Source organism: Solea senegalensis, linkage group LG4, assembly GCF_019176455.1.
Source record: "Solea senegalensis isolate Sse05_10M linkage group LG4, IFAPA_SoseM_1, whole genome shotgun sequence".
Lineage (NCBI taxonomy): Eukaryota > Metazoa > Chordata > Actinopteri > Pleuronectiformes > Soleidae > Solea > Solea senegalensis.
This window is the reverse complement of record NC_058024.1, coordinates 15,645,979-15,667,034: the sequence shown is the minus strand read 5'-3', so window position 1 is coordinate 15,667,034 and position 21,056 is coordinate 15,645,979. Positions and strand designations below refer to the sequence as shown.

The window sequence follows — 21,056 nt, the reverse complement described above, 5'->3', positions numbered from 1 at the left end:
TATTAAATCAGCTTCATTTTCACATCAGGGGACTGAATGAAGGGACAAAATAGGTTAAGAAAAGCCACACAATCTTTCATTTTCAACTTCATTACATCTGCTTGCAGTGTTGGGAGCTTCTCGAGTTATAAAAGTGAAACTGATAATGTGACTGGTAGTTTATTTTTGCTTGTCGCTCACAACAACGCACTCGTGTGACAAGGACAGAATCTATTATTAAGTTCTGTGACTTCTGCTGTTTAAATGTGAATATATTCTGACAGAAAACAAAACGTCTTCAGTCTGTCGGTGAAACAAGACAAGGAAACAGAAACAAACGACTAATCAAGAAAATAACCAAAAGATTCAAGTTGTAACCCTAATTTTAGGTTGTGCTGCAGTGATAATGCTTGAATTTCATTGTGCAGCCCTATTTCAAGCAAAATCCAGGAAAATATTAATTATTAGGAAAGTAAACACAAACTGCAATACCTATTCTGCTTTACAGGAAGGACTGGTCTTTATTATAATAACAATAATAATAATAATAATAATAATAATTGTAGGTTAGTGTGACCGATTCAGTCTCCATGGTAAATAATAACCACCGCACTGGTAATTAGCGCCCGTTAGTACGTATTTACAACACATTTTTCTTCATTTTTTTACACAAAACAGAACCAAAACATTGATTAGAGGGAGAATAAAGGGATACTTTTGCAGAAGTGTGCATGAATGTGGTAATGATCCATTGTTTGTTTCACATACAACTGACTGCGCTCTGCACTCTACCTGCTCATGGAACTGCTACGAAAATAAAGGCTCACTGGATACCAGGCTCGTGCGCCGCTGTCGCGTTCACACCGCGCCGTTTGTCTGCTGCATTTCGGTCTCGCTCTGTGTCTCGTCTGCGAATATGATGATGACTTCACCGTCTGATTCATCTCTGACAGAAAACATCACTTGTTTCCTCAGATGCAGGGAGACGGAGAGAGAGAGAGAGAGAGAGAGAGAGAGAGAGAGAGGGAGAATCTTCACTGGTGCTAAAATAGTTTAAAAGATATATTTATGTTTTTCAGATTCAGTCTAGACACTAAAACGACATGTGTGGTGTCAACGTTACGTAATCATGCTTTTAGAATGTCAATATCACTTGACATAGATATTTTTTAGGTCTCTTTTTGCAGAAAACTCAAAAGCAGCCTGAGACATGAACACTGTCATCCGTTAACATGAACGCTCAACTTTAAAAAGTGTCTGGTGTGAACCAGGTCTGAGACAGCTTAATTGTACACCACTTAAAGAATGTTTGCCCCTTAGTTGGACCAGAAGAAAGTCTTTTCCAACAGGAAAGTGAAGTTTGTGTCACTTTGTAAACTTCTCTCTCCCCTGTACCAAGGTGAATAGAGAAAATTATTATTATTTTTTCACATTAGGGCGGAGAGGAGCTGTTGATCCACTCCTGCCTCCGTCAGTAAATCACTGAATATGATTTTGAAATACTTGAATTTAGCCAAGTGACACATACCTGAAATTTTCAATGATTTTCTCTATGGACTTTGGTAGAGTAAGACGTCTATAACGAATGAGAGTCTATTGAGGGCACAGCAGTCAGTTGTATGCAAGACACCCACTATGTGTCGAGTACCTCCTACATCAAAAAACGTAAACTATCCTTTTAAGAAACTCTTGTTCTCTACAAATCCTTCACAACAATTTTAAAAAACAGGTTTTCCCAACTACTGACTGATCATGTCGAATGGCAAGAATGACGTCAAACAGGCAGAAACAATGTTGTAAAAGCTGCTTTGGCATTGGCTGAGTTCTGAAAATAATGCTGCATGTCGTTTAATATTAGGTAGGAAACGTAAGCCAAACAACACACATGTGACACTGGACAATTACAAAAATCCCTTCTATTCTAAAATCTCTCGCTCTCCACAGAAAAGCTACATTGCATACTGTAAAAGTTAAAGAGTCAGTGTTTTTGACTAATACTTAAAAAAAAAGAAAAAAAAAGTTATATATTATTTTGCACATAAATAAATATGATTCTGGTTTGACGTGGTTTAGCACTTTCTTTCGTAGGGACGCGAATTGTTCCACTCATTAATGGCTGTTGCCATCTAGTTCAGTCGTCTGTCAGTCGCCGTGTTCTCTGTGCAGAGTAAGAACACACTTCTCTTTAGAGTTCAACAGCCTCCATGTACATCTATAACAACAAGACAGAACCTTCTCCGAACCTCCTCTGGACTAACTGTATTCCAGCAGGCCACTGATCAAATCTGATTGTCTGGAATAACCGCAGCTCAACCTTTAGTGTGAAACTCAACAGCAACAAACTGGCAGTGCTTCTGTTTTAGGTTTTACACATGAGAACATCTGCAAATGGTCCCAGGAGGTTCTTGTTGAAGATACACCGGACCCACACCAGGTAGGTAGTGAAAGGCTTAATGTTCTCTGAGAAAGTGTAGTTCTGCTGGGGAAGGATGTAAGGCATGTAGGTGTTCTCTCCTTGCTCCTGGATCCACACCTCGTACTTCACCTCTCTTACCTTCAGGTATTTGAGATTCCAGGGAATCTGCCAGGAGACTGTGAGTTTCGCCTCATTCCTTGTTTGTACTGAGGTCTGACATTGGGGTTCTCTGACTCGGCCTGGGTGAACTGTGCTGGCTGGCTTTGATTTCTTAAAGTTGGCCTTGGTCTTTCTGGCCTCTAAGAGAACTTCTAGGAGGGAAGGGATGTCAACCAAAGTGTCCTGGTAGATCCTGAAGAGCCACTCTGGGTTGCGGCAACACAGGTGCCTTGGAACATCCTTACTGGCCAGTATTCTCTCCTGCTCCTCCTTCTCCAAATGAACAATGCCTCCTTGCTCCCAGGGTCTGTCTGGATGGGTTATGGTGTTTTCCTCCTTCATGTTCCTCCACGAGATATAGTGAAGGTCCATGCCAGGAAGGGAGGCAAGGGTTTTGTACGGTGTGTACTGCTCTGGGTTCACAGCAAATGGGAACAGCTCCACCACAGTGGCTCCCCTGGGGAGGAAGAGCGATGTGATAAGCTGAGCTCCATGCATGCTGACTAAAATGGAGGCACCACTGATCACCTGGACAATACTGGGAAAAGACTGCTCCTCCAGGGACACTGTGACCACTCTCATCTGGAGCTCCTGGGCCAGTGCCATTATTAGCTCTGCTTCATTAAGTATGAGCCTTGTTGTCGAACGACTGAACACAACAACGTAATCATCCTTTTTGTCTTTTTCCTTCTCATTTTCAGCACTCCCTCCATCTTTCTCGGCCTCCTCCACTGTGGTTATGTTCATTTTCTCCATCAGGGACCGAGCAAACTGCCGGATCTCGTTCCCTGAAACCAAAATGTTGGCTTTCGGCCCCTGCGGTTGAACAAAGCCGTACTGGTACCAGGTGGTCATCTTGGACAAGCCAATGTACGATTTGGTAAAACACATTAGCTTGCCAAAGTTTCTGAGCTGTTCTTTGAGTAGTGGCTGCTTGCTGCTGAGAAGCCGGTACAGGTCAAAGTGCGGACCTTCACCCCAGCCCTCCATAAACACCAGACGAGCCTCGTCGTCCAAGTCTGAATACTGCTTCATGGTATAGAAGACTGGGAGTAGGTCATCATGGAACACATGCATCAGGTTATCAGGATTAAACCTGTTAAAGATCAGCGTCACATCTGGTACAAATACAGGCTTGGGCATGAATTTTAAAGCGGCAGCTGGGAGCTCTAAAAAGTTAAAGTATTGAGTGTTGTGATCCTCAACTGACGACAAGTCCAGCAGGGCAGGTTGGAAGCGTCTAGACCCCAGGTTAGGCAACATGACAGAGGAATTTGAGTGGAAGAATATGAACTCGTCGGCCTCGGAGCAGTAGCAGAGGTAGTCGAAGCGGCAGATGCGGTCAGTGTGCATCTTTCCAGTGCAGACCATGTGGGTTCCATGTTCCTGGAGAGCCTGCAGGGCAACATGGTAATCAATGTGGGCTTGGGAGAACTCCTGGGACTGTCTGGTCATGTGCAGCTCTTCTTCCAGGAGGGCAGCATGCTCACTCAGCTGGGAATACTTCCAGAGCAGAGCTGCAACCACTGACACCAGCAGCCCGTTAAGCAGCGCACCAATGCTCATCCTGCAGCCTGACACCGAAGCCCGCATCACTGCTACTGCCGTCTCTGCTGCTGAAGCCCCGCCTCCTGACTCCAAGTGGTCTCTGACCTCTGAGGGGAGCAACGAGACATCTGCCACCAGGAAGGACTGAGGGAGAGGGCGGGCACAGAAGGAAGGGAAAGAAGAGAGGATAAATTAGATGAACAAATGAACCATAAAGACAACTCAAAAACATATTTTAAGTGATTTTCAGATTATCAGCACAGGGTATGGAAGAAAATACATTGATATAATTAAAGCTGCAGTGCGCGAGTGTTCATAAAATTAATCACTGAAAAACCGATAAAGTCATGTGGAACACTAGGTTTTATCAGTGTTGTGTGAGCTCATTTGACACCGATTTGAATGCAACAGACATTTGTTTACATTAAAAATGTACGCACACACGTTTGGAATCATAACAGTTTAACATTACAATGCTGCAGTGCTCTTTCTGTGAGCAACACAACCTCAGTGAACCGTGGTTGTTTTCCTTGGTGTATGAATTATTTCCTATGTTTATGTCTGTCACCTTTTGCCGATATAACAAGAAAAATGAAGTGGTGAAGCGGCACAGATAAAAGGAACAACAGTACTCATCTGCATACTGAGAGAACAAGCGAGTTACTGACAGACACTAAATCAAACAGCTCACAGCCAGCAGCTGCCCGCAAAGTCAAGGCAGCTAGCATGCTGATGACGGACACCGGCATCATCCATCAACTCAAACTGAACCGTCGTCTGTCCTTGAACACGTTACATAAACTCTTCGTTGGCCCACATGAAACAGGTTCAAGAAGACCTGAAACCCAGGCTTCCCATGTGAGATCAGTGAGCTGGTATCAGTTTGCCTTGGAAATGATGAGCACCCTGATTGTGTGTTGACAGGCATTATAGGCAAGCCTGGAGAGCCTGGTGCATTTTAATGAGACCTGGAAAGCCAAAGCTAAGGGGTTGGCTCGTATTTAACCATCCCCCCAATACTGGAGTTAACCTTCTCTATTTCTCTACAATGATTCCTCCTTTACTTCCCAATTGAATAACACAGTCTCTTTACACATGTATTCCGATGATGTCTTGAATATTTTATTTAGATTTTCCATTCCATGTCTTATATCTTTCTACATTTTATACCTGAGGTGCCTGAAATCTGTCACACCGCGGTGAGACCGGTCCTGTTATATATATTGTGACTTCCTGTGTTTTATTTTGAAAGTAACTTTCCTCTCATTTCAGACCTCTTGCTCTTCCTGTCACCAGCCTGATCACCTCCCTTGATTGCCCCGATTGTTTCCACCTGTTGCCCCACCCTCATGTGTATTTAGTTTCTGCATCTCCCTGTGCCAGAGTGTCATCATTCAGGCCAGCCTTTGTCTACGTCATTGCCTTTTTTCACGATCCTTGCCTTGGTTCTGATTTTATGCCCTCGTTTTCAAGTTTCGAGTTTTTTGTTGATAAGTTTTGTTACTTCGAACCTGTTACGTTATCTGTAGTTTAGCCTCCTTGAGAGTGATTTTTTGTTTATCGAAGCATTTTCATAACCTGATTATTTTTGTTCTTGAGAAGAGGTTCACCAAGATCAGAATCAATAAAGTTTGATTACAAAGTACTTACTCTGCGTTTGAGTCCTGACCTGACGAAATCGTGCTGCTGTAACACAAAATGTCTCCAAGTTTGCAATCAAAACAAAAATTCTGTGACAGAAAAGGGGGCATGGCATCACAATGAAACCCTTGTGCTATTCTCTGAGTCTACAAACATGAGCAACATGTCCTTTCTCTCAAGTTTATGTCTCACCTTTAACCTAACCTGTCCACAATACAAATCTTAGCCCTAAACTTAACCAGTTCCTCAGAAATAGGGTTCTGCCTCATTAGAACTAAGATTTTGGTCTCCATGACGGCTATTGGTGCTGACAAGGTCAGAGTTTCTGCCAGTAAAGGTCCTAAACACACACACATACACTGTGTGTGGTTATACAAGTAAAGTGCAATGCCAGAGGTGAAAATAAGGATGAGAGGAAAAGCTGCTTCATAATGACATAATGGCAGTGAGAGGCATAGAACGCCCTTGATTTCTTACGACACATCACATATACTGTATGTTAATAGCTTGCAACATGATAACATGTGTCCTATTCTCTGAAATGCAGCAGCTCTGAGATCAGGGTTATAAACTACATTGCACTAGATAGTGTCTTTTCCCATTAGGCACAAGAAAACGAGGTGGATGTGGGAAATCTGCACAATGTGTGTGTGTGTGTTTGTGTGGAAGTGACAGACCCACACAGAGGAACAAATTGAAAAGGACATCCTCTAAAAACAGCATAGCACAGCACTTCGGCACTGCCTCCGGACAACAGGCAATGTTCCAGAAAGGGACAGACACAGAATACGAAGGCTGAAGATACAGTGTCTGCCAGTGCTCTCAAGACGCTGACACTATCCATTTTAAAAAACGTCAGTAACCAGAGAATCAATCAATCAGTCAGACTTCATTTATATAGCATTTGTCACATTATTAATGCAAAACGTTCACAGAAATGTATTTAAAAGCCAGACAAAAAAGGAAGGTCTGTTCCATTAACGTGGGCCATGGTAACTACAAGCTGCCTCACTGTGAGTTTAACTTTTCATCCATGAGATTATTAAAAGACCAGAACCAGAAGACCTGAAGGCTCTAGAAGGTTCATAGGGTAAAAGCAACTCAATGCCAAGGATTGGTGTGACGTGTGCTTTCCTGGTCATCATCAAAAGACGAGCTGCTGAATTCTGCAATAGCTGTGCATGAGCTATGTTCTTTTATGGAAGACCAGAAAGCAGAATATTACAATAATCAATCCTACGGGTGATAAAAGGATGAGAAACAGCCATTACTATTTTTTTTTTTATTGATTACCAATAACTAAAACCTCTGTTTGGTACTGGTTGAGCTATTGAAAAACATTTTGCCATCCAGCCATAGCTAAAATACAGCTAAAAGGGAGAATCAATATGGCCTTGGTCATCAGGTGACACAGCAACATAAAGCTGTGTATCGTTGATACAAATATGGAAATCAATGCCATGTTTCCTGATGTCACCCCAAAGTGGCAGCATCTATATATTAAAAAGAATAGGAACTAACATTGAACCTTGTGGAACCCCATATTTCACTTTATAGCTTTTTCAATTAAAACTCATGTGGGATATGGTCATTTTTCAACATAACTGTGTAATCCAATATGTTTCGTATATCACATATCATATGATGATATTGTAGGAAATCCCAGCCTTAGTATAAACAAGAAGAAAAATATTTTTTTGTCACATACATTAAGAGACACTAGGTCTGCAAGTAACAATTATTATCTCATTTAATTTATCAGTTTTTTGGTTCATAAAATGTTTGAAGATTTTGAACGGTGTTTCACAAATATTAAAATGATAATGTATGAGTGTCTTGTTTTGTCAGTTGTAATGATTTCTTTGTTACATGGTGTGAGTAATTTATTATTTACTTTTTTATTAGTATAAGTTCACTGTGCCACAGAAGATACAGGGCTGAAGATTTGATGCATCTCCTGCACCAGCCTTTTGAAGTATGTGTTCTAAATGTGTCGCTCTGATGCATAATTTGTTTTCCTAACGGAGCACTGAACCACATGCTGTGCAGGTGCATGCGCTGTGAAAGTTTGAGAAAGCCATGCGAGTCAATTTTGCCCAGCAGCCAGAAGAAGATGTGGAAATGAACATGAATATCAGTTATTTTAAGAGACAGAACTTCTCCTTTGAGAAGGTGCCAGTTTTCACAGGGAGGCCTCTACCACACTTATCAACATTTCACTTCAGCAAGGAAAGGAAAAGTTGCACAGAATAAATCTGAATCATTCTCAAAGACGTGAGAAGAAATGCAGATTAAAGTGAGAATAATGTGGAGAGCTCACACTCTGGAACACAAGATCTGACTTGTGTCAGTGCTCCTTTCTGACACAAATGGGGGGGGAGGGGTACAAGGAAGGACGAATAATCCAGGTGTGATTTCAGCTAATATTCATCGTGTACTAGGGATTGTGTAAATCATATATTTCAGCTCTTCCCGTCTCTCGTCTATGTATGTAACACACTGGTTATGTATGAGAACCTCTACCACCCACACTTCCTGTCCCTTTAATACGGACTCTTGTAATTCCAGCAGATATCTCTGTGTGTATATTTACTTCATCTGAGTCAGAGAATACACTGAAGAGTATAATGAACTCCAGGGATGTAAAGTAACATCTCGTCTGGGAGCTGGTCGACTATAAATAGTAACAGGATACACACACGGCAGTGTTGTGTTATTTTCATCTTCTCAGCACTGGTGTCATTATTATGCAGATGCTATGATGCTTGTCAGGGCAGGTTAACCTGTGAGCCTGTTTTCATTTGCACAAACTAATTAGTTAGTGCACTGCAACAGAATGAATTCAATAAAACATGTTTGTTTTTGTCTTGTGTCCCGAAAATGAACACCACAGTGTTTGGTATACATTAGGCCTTCGACAGGTAATGTTAATAGATCTTTAATCAATTAATTAAATCAGTGGGAGTGTTTTTCTGTGTGTTGGTTTGTAAAAAATATCAGTTGATGCCTTCTCACTGTAACAGCATCTTAGAGAGTAATGGAGAGTAATCGTTGGACAACTGTTGTGACAAAAGCCAGGAAATGGATGGAATAATAAAAAATACACACAAACACTGTGTAAAATACTGATGTAATGTAATTAAACTAATGATATTCTTTAATTTATTTTATTACTGCTTTCCTATTATTTGTGCTTTTATTTCAGGTCTTTTTTGAAAAGTGCTATACCTATATTATCATTATTATTATTTTATTACTATACCTATAAGGGTGAACATACAGTTTTGGTCCTCCTGTCCAAGGAGCCGGTGTACAGATTTTGATCTGTATGTTTTTTCTGTATACAGAGAGGCATCTTTTACAAAGTAAAACATTTTCTCGATACACCAATTAGTTGTCTGTAGGACTGCAATGACTATTCTATATCGATTAAGCCATTTTTCTTATTTTTTTGATTTTCTGGTTTCTTTGCTCCATATGACAAAGAAATCATTTAAACTGAATCATTTTGGTTTGTGGACAAAACAAGACATTTGAGAACATCATCGTTTCCAGGTGTGGTGAATACAAATCAACATTTTTCAACAGACCAATCAAGTATTCGATTAATCGAGAAAATAATCAGTGTTTTCCCAAAACTTCAAACCTGATTCGAGTCATTAATTATTATTATCATTATTATTCATTAAACCTAGCTCTTAAATGTGAATATGTTCTGATGTATTTGCTACATGTAACAAAGAAGTCATTACAACCTCATAAAACATTTAAGAACATCATTGTTTCGAGGTTTGAGAAACGTTTTTTTCTTAACATTTTCTGGTAGTTTTTTTTGCAACAAATAAGTAATGATTTAAACAAGAAAACGATCGTGAGAATAATAGATGATGAAAACAATTTGTTGCAACTATTTTATTTTAGTTTCTGACATTATGTGGCGCAACAACTAACTAATCTATTACAAGAGAAAATAATCGACAGATTAATCAATGGTGACTATAATTCTAAGTTCCAGATCAACTAACCACGTCGAGCGCTTGAGCTACAGTCATTTAAAAAATAAAAATTAATTAATTAATAAACATGACAAACAAGTGATTTTCTCATTTTTGAAAACAAACACAACTGACTTCATGAAATCAGTGAAAGACGCATAATATATGATATTATTCGCAATATCAATGAGAATGTCTGTTTTTTCCTTTGCTGAACAGAACAGCAACGAGTGTGTGCGCAGCCAGAGACAGCCAGTGTGCAGAAAGTGTCTCGACACTGGAGAGAATACTCACTTATTTACGTACAAACAGAGTGTTTTATGAGCTATCTCTTACCTCAGTTCTCTTGGACAATGTTGTGTCGTCTTTGAAGACAGTTGAGACGTTAGCTCACTGAAGCAGCAGCTGCTGCAGAGACGCTGCTGAACAGAAGAAACAGAGGACACAAGAAGAGGGGACAGCTGCGGACTGTGGCGGGACTGTGTGATAAAACACACGGGCGTGTTCACTCATGAAAAGCTCCACGCCACAGTTCAGCCGGGACTCGGCGGTGTTGTGTGCGAGCTATCGGGCTATTAGAGCCTCAGAACAGCGTTTCACGGAGCAGCGGAACCGCTTCGCATTTGCTGGGTCCGGTCACAGCCAACCGCTGTGGGGAGTAGATCCCGCGCTCAGATCTCGCGATAACAAATGAAATATCACATGTTCATCTGTAGCGGAACTCCCATAACACTTTACCGGAAGTTCACATTCCTAGTGTAAGTTGATTACTTCGTGTACTTCATGTCATTACTCACGTAAATGAATGATTGATTGATTGATTGATTGATTGATTGATTGAATGATTTATTGGATGGATGAATGAATGAATGACTACTCAGGCCAGCGTGAGCAATGGACATTCGTTACTTACACATTTCAAAATAAAATCTCTGCTCTCTGGCAGGGGTTCAGATTAATTTACATAAAAGGGGGTGCTAGTTCTTATTTTAAAGAAAAGGATATGTCTCTTCAATAACACTACCACTTTAATTGAATAATTGTTTTGATTAGACTTTATTTTGAAATATTGAAGGGAAAGATTAAAGATTTAAGAGGACAGTACAATTATGGCTACAAGGCCTTAAATTCGACTTTTAACTTATTTTAAATGTATTTTGTTCTTCCTCTCATAGACACGCAGCAACATCATGACACTTTTTATAGAGCCAAAAAAATGTAAATGTCTGAAGCGTAACATGTTGTTACAAGCTGCTGTATAATCTATTACCTTCGCATAATATAATAATAAATGTGCAATAACACACATGTGTCACAAGATGTCACTGCACACTCTCTATTGAGAAGACCTCTCACACAGCAGCACAATTTGGCAATGGATATTGACAAATAAATCTGCATGTCCATTAGATGTGATGAGGCTGATAATGACATGTGTTGTTGTTGGTTGTTGGTTGCGAGTTCATTTATTAGAATATTAAATGGTAGAAGACTATGCGCCATGTCCTTCTTTGAGTTCATTATTATCGAACTTCATATGTAAACATTCAGATTTAAACGCCTCCCTTGAGCTAAAGCATACGCTCTTATCAATTAGATAAAATCTAATTATTTTATTGTTACTCCCAACATCCTTTTTTTTTTAAAGGCTCTCAACATCCTCTCCCATTGAAAGACTTTGTTTGACGTCAGAGCTGCTGGTGATGCTCATGTGCTGCCTTCACGTGCCCTTCGTAAAGACCAGACTCAAATCCTCAAATTGTATAAATTGACAATTATACCTTTAGTAACATAACATATATTGTATTACCATGATACCATGACACCTACCATCAAATTAATATAGGCAATATATAAAGATCAAAGCTGATTGATGACATCATTATTATTATTTGCAAGTATGTGAGTAAGTAGGTAAGTAAAGCTTCATTGATATAGCTAGATAAAACCATAGTGTCTAATGAATTTGAATTTGACTAATTACAGTAAGCAGAAATTAGGTAAATGTTCGTCTGAGAAGGTTAGTTTAAAAATGTGTGTATTGTATGGAAGTTTGAAGGAATGGAGGCAGATTCAAGGTGTCGTTCAAACATTTTTAAAAGGTACAGTGTGTAAAATCCAGCAACATTAAAAGCAAAATTAAGGTTGCATGCAACTGGATATCCATTATTTCACCATTCTCATCTGTTTCCCAGAGAACCAATGTAGTTAAGCATCAAAGCTTAAAAGATTATAGTTTATTATTCGTTGTGGTGACCAAAATACTGGTGGCCTCTGTAAAGCTGGTATAAATCCAACAGGCTCATTCTGGGGTAATGAAAAACATCACTTTATACAATCAGGCAACTATAACTTTTGAAAATGTAGCATTATTATCATAATTGTATGTAATTTCTGACACATGAAAATAATTTCACCAAAATTGTACACACTGAACTTTTTAAAGACAACACATGTAGAGAAAGAATTGTAAAAAAAAAGGGAATCAATACAAAGAAAAATTGTGGTAAAGAGTGTAAAGGAAATCGAAAGATCCAAGTCATGAACAATTAAAAGAAGTTATTTCATAAATAACTTAAATAAAAATAATAATAAGTGAATTGATTTAATCCAATACAGATACAATTAATGCAAAACAGGAGGATGGGAGTGGAAAAGGAAAAAACAAAACTGTTTGAAAACGTCGACACTTTGTGTGAACACGTGAACGCAGCACCTCAGCCCCTCCGCTTCTGCTGGGAAAATGCAAGCATTCCGATCAGGTTTGCCGTTGTCAACGATGCAAGTGCTCGTTTCGCGGACGAACCCCGGGCACAGGCGCCGTGTGAGTGGCACGGACACCTCGATGAGGCGCTACCACCACCGTCTCCTCGCGTAATTCGCCACAAACTCCGCTTGACAGCACCCGAGGAATACAAAGTGCCCGGCGGAGCCCGGACTCGGTGCTTTATGTGTTGCCGAAGAGTGGCTGGAGAGGTGAGAGCAGAGTCGTAGTAACTTTAGCGTGCTAAGTGCTAGCCGCGGCTAGCTGCGTGGTGTCCACAGCAGCACTAGCTATACGTATCAGGATGATTCAGCGGCTCTTTTGCGTGGCATGGAGTGTCTGTGTGGATATTGTTGTCGGCTGGATTAGCGGCCATTGAAGGGGAAGCAAGTGAACGCCAGTGAGTCAGGAAGCTAACACGGATTCAATCAATGGACAACGAGCTAGCCGCGGGTAACGTTGAGCTAACGTCAGTGGGCTGTGCTGCCGCTGGGCCCGTTAGGTAGCTGATGTCTGGGGCAGTTAGTCCATCTCTGTTGTGTTACCAGAACAGCGAGACTACACTTGAAGTCGTTTACTCATAGTTTATGAAGAGTTTATTGTGGCTCATTGATGTAGGGCAAGGCAGTATAGTATGAGACATTGGCTAACACTAGCCAGGGCAGCATCTACTCATTAGACGTACTGTACAGCTATAAGTGGGGATTTATTATAAATAGTGTTTGAATGTGACGTCAATGCAAAGCTCTCACTATCCATGCATTTCATTGTTTTCAATGAGTTACAATGCACATTATTTCCCACTCTGTCAAAGCATCACCTGAACCCACTACTGTGGTCAGATCACTACTATAACTGAATCATATGTTTTTAGTACATCCTGTGTGTTTTCTCCACGTTTTCCCACTGTCCAAAAACATGCAGATTTGGGGATAAGGCAAATTTGACTCTCTAAATTGACTGTGGGTGTTAGTGTGAGAGTTGATAGTTGCTTGTCTCTCTGTTGCCCTGTGATGGACTGGCGACCTGTCCAGGGCGTACCCCGCCTTAAGCTCCATGTCAGCTGGCATTGGCACCAGCGCTCACCCTCATGTGGAGAATAAAGTGGTAGAAATTGGATGGATTCCATGGGACATAATCTACAGCCCCAGAAAATGCTATCAAACTCCATCCTTGACTTTCTGAGATGTGTTGCTCGCATTCAAAACAGATAAAAGTGTCTGAAAACCTAATAATCAATCTCCTCCTCACCTCAGCAGCCAGTTATCACAAAAATTCATGGACAGTTTCAGACAAACAAGAATCACACTGGACAATTGCACAGATTGGACAGGCACACTATTGACATTCATTTAAGGATCCACTAAAGACTTTGAGCTCCCTGAAAGCTCATAGGACTCTAAAGCTGCTTTCAGACACACAATGAACTCTGGAGATTCTGTGTGTAGGTGGCTGGATGTGTGAATGCAAATGTCCATAGAATTTGCACCAGAGATTTTCTGGATTTTCTCCTGCCAAATCCCTAGTATAATCTCGAGTTAATAACTGAGTAAGATTATGTGAAAATGCTGCAGGAGAAGCTCAACACGATCCAGTAAATGAATGTGTGATTGCTGGGATCCAGACTCACCTGCTTTTGAGAACTCACCCAGACAATGTCCTGCTGTGTTTGTTATGTGTGAATGTTACCCTTTGGAGAATTTACAAACACACCTGACATGTGTTCTTGTCCAAATGTCTGCCACGAAAAAAAGACCCATTTTATTAGAGCATTGTTCAGTCCATTCAACTGTTTCCACTTTCTTTTCAATATTTTTATCTATCTCGAACCAAACCAAAGTCACACTCATAGCCAATAATGCTGCTTCCTTCATTCAAACGTACATAACTTAACAATAAGGCCATAACACACATGGCACCTTCAATAGAACAGGACATCACACACTCAACCTGCTGAGACTGGGCTTTAAGGTGCAGACAGGCTCACTTTGGATAAAGCTTGACCCCAGAAGCCTTGGACACAATTAGGGCCCCTCCATGTTCAATGTCAGCACAGAGTTGGGAAGGCTTCCAACTTCCAGGAAGTCAGCTGCATGAAGCTAGTCCAATATCTTGTGCCCATTTGAGGCGACAGATTGACACCCAGTCCAAACATGACCTCACCTGGGAGTTAGTTATGTCTACCTCATGAAACTCAAGGAGGGTCTGAACAAAAGATGGAAAAGAGTTTTATGCAGCTTGGCTCACGTGTACATGTCCTTTGGTTCCTTTTAGTGTCAGTTTTAGCGTTCCACACATGTACTTGATCCCACCCTCTTTTCCATTTTGGTATATTGTCCTCAATGGAGTTGGTGCAGTCCTGTGTACCATCTGGAAAGTCACAAATTTTAAGGAGTTCAGTCCTTATGCAGTTTTATGATTATCTTTGCCATCTGTGTCGCTATAGTAATTTTATGTTTCCTTTGACATTTAGGAAGCCAGAGCCATGGGTTTCTCCTTCAGCCTTCGATGAACTGAGCTAAGGTGGATCCACGCAACTCAGCCAAACAGTCCCTGCCTGCCGTGGGGACTTCCTTCTCCCCATCACACACTCGAGCAATGGCAGGCTTCAAGCGGGGTTATGATGGCAAGATTGCAGGCCTGTACGACCTGGACAAAACACTGGGCCGTGGCCATTTTGCTGTGGTGAAGCTGGCACGCCACGTCTTCACTGGGGAGAAAGTGGCAGTGAAAGTGATTGACAAGACCAAGCTGGACACTGTGGCCACAGGTCACCTCTTTCAGGAAGTCCGCTGCATGAAGCTGGTCCAACATCCCAACATTGTGCGCCTGTATGAGGTGATAGACACCCAGACCAAACTGTACCTCATCTTGGAGCTTGGTGATGGTGGTGATATGTTTGACTACATCATGAAACACGAAGAGGGTCTGAACGAAGAGCTTGCCAAAAAATATTTCGCACAGATTGTCCATGCTATCTCCTATTGCCATCGGTTGCATGTGGTGCACAGAGACCTGAAGCCAGAGAATGTGGTGTTCTTCGAAAAACAAGGGCTGGTTAAACTCACCGACTTTGGATTCAGTAACAAGTTTCAGCCAGGGAAGAAGCTGACAACGAGCTGTGGATCTTTGGCATACTCTGCACCTGAAATACTGCTGGGGGATGAGTATGATGCTCCAGCCGTAGGTATGGAATTCACACAGGCTGATGAATGATGCTAAAGGGATGAAATGAGTCATGCTGTGAATTAGAATGTGGCAGAGGGTTGCAGCGCTGCACCGCAAAACAGGATGTGAGCAAGATGTTTGATTTAGACGGTTTAGGAAACTATATTGCTCACACTTTCAGGCACTGGAGGCAGTTTATCTTGTCTTGTGCATTGATTGTTTTCAATTGGACAAACCAGGCTCGTGTTCTGTTTCACCACAGTTGTCTTTTTAAATTCTTCTCAAAGTTTCTCCTGAGATATTCCACCTCAATCCTGACACAGAGAAACTGGCAACACCTTAGCACAACATAAATATGTATTTTTTGTCAAATGGCAAATTGTTTTGGAACTATATTGCAGAGAGATATAATATTCCTCTGTCATTCAGCCCTAGTTGGCAGTGTGGCTCCTGGTCATCACCATCAGCTTCACATGTTTTGTTTCTCGTTTACACATCCTTGTCATGACTCGTGTTTGCCTTAATCCAGAGCAACCGTCAGTTGTTGTTCATGTGCCAGAACCTTAAGCAACACTAAATATTCACAGTCGCTCTCATTCTAAATGTCAAGCTGTGTGTTCAAGCGGTGTGCTTATATAATAGTAGTTGACACTGATCTTTTTGCTGGCTGTAACAGACCATGTGCCACAAGGTCAGCTCTACTAGCACTGATGTCCATGGGTGTCCCGTTGCACTAAATTAACTGGCTCATTGATTTTCTTAGAGGGCTGACAGAGTGCAGACAGATTGATTGTGTGTCTTTCCATGGCATGATATTGTATCTGTCACATCAGGAAGTGATGGCAGAAACATGGCTGTGGGACCAGTTTTTGAATAGGATTATAAGATGTGACCAGTTCAGCTTGTTTCTCAGTGGCATGTTGTTTCAGTTGGTGCTGATTGTGAGTAAATGTGATAATTTATGCACATATAAAATGCATTCAGAGGCAAACAACTACGTATTATTTGCTTCTCCATTTTGGTTTCACTACTCGTAAAGTGGAAGCAGTGAGTATAGTGTGGTTACTTTCTCACTGATGTTTACACACAAACTGACTCATTCCAGCAACTTTGATGTGGTATTCTTGACCCTGAGAGTGAAGGAAGGGAAGTGATGTATTGTTGTGTTATCCAGTACATCAAACACTTACCATGTATAGCTTGAAACTACCTTTTCCTGATTTTTCAAACAGCCTGGATGTTTGTAACTCAGTTGTGCTGATGCAATTACCACCAAGTAACAACTAGGGTATTGAGCTTTAGTACTTTTTTGATTGGCTGGATATCATTTAATGCTATAAATGTGTTCAGATTTCACTACCTAAATGAATCTCATCAGTATCTGTGAGCCAATTGGCATGAATATTACAGTCTAATGGCACATTTCCACCGGCTCTACTCGCCTCGCCACCGCACGGTTTAAGTAGGGTTTCCACTAGCCTAGTACCTGGTACCAGGTTTTATTTTTAGTAGTACTGTAGATCACTTAAAACTACTTAACAATCCTAAAATGTGGGTTAATCTCCAACAACTACAGAAGTGTGGTGTAAAGTCACTAGTCACTCGTGTGTGTGTGTGGTTGGGTGGGTGTCGCGTATAAAACGAAGTCACCAAAGTTTCACTCAGCTGTGCAGTGATGACTCTGCCCACGTTAAGTAGGTACTTTTTTGTAGTGGAGATGCAACCTAATTGTGCCATGACGTGTTGTGCCGAGGCGAGGCAAGTAGAGCCGGTGGAAATGCGCCATATGAGTGTTAGGCTTGTGCTTGTGTAATGATTAAAGGCATGTCAAGAAAATCTATATTGCATTTCACCATAATGTGGAATGTAATTGTTTGTTAAAAAGGATTTGAAAAAATTGGTATTGGAAAAAGGAATCTGTATAAAGGTCCAGTCATTGATCCCCTATGGGGAAAAAAAACTTTAATCAATACCCAGCCTTACCCATAACCAGTCATTTAGAAAACAAATATTCTGGTTCCATGTAGAAGAAATAATCATGTCAATAAATGACAGGGCTAAAATGCTGCTGCAACTTTGTATTTCAGTTCAATTCAACACAATTACACTCAATAGTATTTATTTTTCATCCTAAAATAAGTCAGAACAGTTGGCATGACTACCTCACTGTGGCAGTCACACCGTATGCAGCCCCTACTCAACGTGTCACTGCATTGCTAATCCTAATTATGTTTGCTAGTGATTATTAGTGTCTACCTAAACATGTTTTATTGTACACATCACAATGTGCCAAGTCACTTGACACTGCCCATCCCTAGTCTGAGTACACAGTAATTGTGGGTGATAGAATAAATACACTTTTATTTGAAATCGGAAAGTATATCAAACGTACGGTGTGAAGTTCACATTCCTGCTGTAATGATGCTGCAGTCTCGTACACCTAGGTCAAAAGAGCTGGGGTACCCCTGAGCCAGGTACCCAAACCCCATTGCTCCCCGGGAGATACTCAGTGTGGCAGCCCACTGCTCCTAATTCTAGGATGGGTCAAATGCAGAGAAATAATTTCCCTAAGGGGATTAATAAAATATAAGATTTAGATTTAGCAGAGGGTGCTCATACGTGTTTCTACCATATCACACAACTGTAACTGACTGCAACATAAACCGAGTTACAATGGCAAAGACCGTTGGTGCAGCGACAGCACCTTGGAGATTCAAGCCTACATGAGGGAGTCTCTGCAGATATCGAGCTGCTACTTTGGTAGAGAGACATGGGCTTCACAAAGTCTCATCCTAATAGAAGAGGCTGTTTGTGTTTAACACATCATTTGACACTGTGACTATCACTGGCCCAAGTTTAAATGAAACAGCTCCTGTAGCCAGGTGTGCTACTAACTAATAGCAGCAAGTCCATATTATATTGCATTACATATGTTCCTCTGACATAAAACTCTTTCTTGCACTTGCCCCAAACACCGCTGATCATTCTCTGAACATTCTCACGCGATTTATAGACTCACTGGTTAAAGTAGCGGATGTGAACAGGATGCTGTTACTGTTGCGGCATCTCCCTGCAGTGTGAATGTCGGCTCCCTCTCAGGATGTACAGTTTTCTACTCCCTAACGTGTCTTTTTGTCAAGCATAGTTTAGTGTTACTTATTTCTGTCAGTTGTGTCTCAAAAGTCAGGAAGAACCTGTGCCACTTTTCACATTTAGTCAGTCATAACAACATTGGAAATATACTGACAGTGAAATACATAAGCCTCTCTGTGTACTCGGGATTACCTGAGCGTGCAGAGGGACCAACATGTTCTCCCTTTTTAATTCGCTGTTCTGCACAATCAATTAACTCCCTTGCTAGGTTATGCTAGTAGGTTACAGTGAAGGCGGTGATGATGAAAAACCACAGTCCTCGTCTGTGTAAAGAAAAAAAAGAAACCTTGTGTTGGATGTGTTTGTGTATTCGGCAGCCTTTAGCTGATGGAAAACACTTATCTTATTAAAGCCTTTATGTATACAAGATCTATAAACATATTAACTGCTCTGTGCCTGTACCCCACAGAGCTGTTCAGGAGGTTTTGCTGTCGGCTCCATTAGGGTTATCAGAAGTTTGAAAGCAGCTAGAGGTCATAACAGCAGTCCTGGTTATATTTTTTTTTGCTGCTACTACATGGGCAGAACACTTGATTCAGGCTGTTTTTTTGCACTTTGCCAGGGTATGACGAGAGGGAGGCAGGATGCTGCAATTACACAGTTCTGTGTTGACACAGACTGGCTGGCTCTGATGAGTACTCATTCTTTTGGTTCACACCACTGGGCCCAGAATCAAGCTCCTAATTATCTGTGTTGTTTACTCCCCACACATAATATTAGTAAAGCTGAACTACCAGGGGGTGGAAATGCACATTTAATGTAGGGATGTTCCAAATAATTGATTAATTTCCTTAAATGAGAATTTATCAACTAGTTTGAAAGTGAGTAAACATTGTAATTAGGATCAGGTTAATGATGTCATATTGGTTTGCTGAGTGTAGCAAACAGCAGTGAGGCACCAGCAGCTTTCTTTTCTGTTTATGGATACACATTATTCTAGTTCAGATGAGTATTGTTTTTTATTTAATTTAATTTGAATTTGCTTCATCAATCTAATTATTTTTGAATCTCAACTCAAATCTCGATTTTGTCGATTACTTTCTCGGCTAATTGTTTGGTCCATAAAATGTTAGAAAATGTTGATCAGTGTTTCTCAAACCTGGAAATGATGATGTTCTCTAATGTTTTGTCCACAAGCCAAAATGATTCAGTTTTAATGATTTCTTTGTTATAATAGAGCAGACAAACCAGGTAATATCCACATTTAAGAATGAAAAAGTTTAAGAGTAATTGTTTCAGCCCACGATCTGACATTGTTCATCATGAAAACAGTAGCTTCTATTCTGTCCCTTCATGGTTTTAATACTTTGCCTAACCAATATCATCTGAATAGTACAACGTAGCTGGTGTTGGCAGATAAAGGGAACTTAAATAGATTGAGAAGCATCCATTGCTATATTTGAATATCTTTGAAGGATAAGCGTGTCACGTAATACTCGTTTGCCGTGATTTTTGGAAAAGGTGACAACCCTAGTTCTAGGAATATGTCATTAACTTCCTGAGTTCCATGAGTTGTAAATTCTTCACCTTTAAGCAGATGGTAGAAGATATCATTACCTTGGAGCCTGACCAGACAAAGTCTCTCATCTTCTGGCAGCTGTATGAGTCTCATCCTGGGTTGTGGTGAGCAGCTGCTTTGTCACATCACCGGGCAACTTGACATAGTAGTAAGCAAGGAGCGCTCACCCTGCAGCTATTGCTGTGCAAATCCACAGTAATGTCTGAATCTTGACTGAATGACCATTGATTGTTTTTGAATTGATAAGTTGTTAACGGTAGGAAGAAGCCTTTACTGACATTTTTGTTGATCTTCAAACAAAGTACCAGCTCAAGCCGTTGTATCAGGGAAAAAAAAAACAGAAGTTGTGGCCTATATAGCTTGGTAGAAAGTGAAGGGAAATATATGCACCTGTGTGTGTGTGTGTGTGTGTATCCCATTTTAAATTTGTGACTTGACACTCTGGGGAAGCCACCTTTCAGGGAAGCTGGATCTCAAAAGAGAAAAGAAGGCTTTGGTGTACTGTGTTGCATGTGAATAAGGATGAAATGTCAAGAACATACAGTTTGCATCTTGTTCTGTTTCCGTATATATATATATATATATATATATATATATATATATATATATATATATATATATATATATATATATGTATATATGTATATATGTATATGTATATTTAGTGTTATTAATGACCTTAGGAGTTGGCAGGTATGTTCTACTTCTACATAT

At 40.6% G+C, this 21,056-nt stretch overlaps 2 protein-coding genes across 2 annotated transcripts in view; one reads left to right on the top strand and one right to left on the bottom strand.

Moving 5' to 3' along the window:
- Nucleotides 1–1,011: 1,011 nt before the first annotated feature.
- On the bottom strand, nucleotides 1,012–10,386 carry LOC122767628 (protein O-linked-mannose beta-1,4-N-acetylglucosaminyltransferase 2). The gene is made up of 2 exons (XM_044023029.1): nucleotides 10,075–10,386; nucleotides 1,012–4,246 (listed from the first exon to the last, which is right to left on the bottom strand). The coding sequence occupies exon 2, from the start codon at nucleotides 4,145–4,147 to the stop codon at nucleotides 2,339–2,341; it is 1,809 nt and encodes a 602-aa protein (XP_043878964.1). The 5' UTR covers nucleotides 4,148–4,246; nucleotides 10,075–10,386; the 3' UTR covers nucleotides 1,012–2,338.
- Nucleotides 10,387–12,485: 2,099 nt separating this feature from the next.
- Nucleotides 12,486–21,056, top strand: part of snrka (SNF related kinase a) — a 29,212-nt gene continuing 20,641 nt past the window's right edge. Inside the window, exons 1-2 of the mRNA XM_044024559.1 lie at nucleotides 12,486–12,714; nucleotides 14,976–15,689. Coding sequence (XP_043880494.1) covers nucleotides 15,101–15,689 — 589 coding nt within the window. The 5' untranslated portion in view covers nucleotides 12,486–12,714; nucleotides 14,976–15,100. The remainder of the gene's footprint in view (nucleotides 12,715–14,975; nucleotides 15,690–21,056) is intronic.

Excerpts from the sequence above, each read along its gene's own strand:
- LOC122767628 (XM_044023029.1), bottom strand. The coding sequence starts at position 4,147 with ATGCGGGCTTCGGTGTCAGGCTGCAGGATGAGCATTGGTGCGCTGCTT.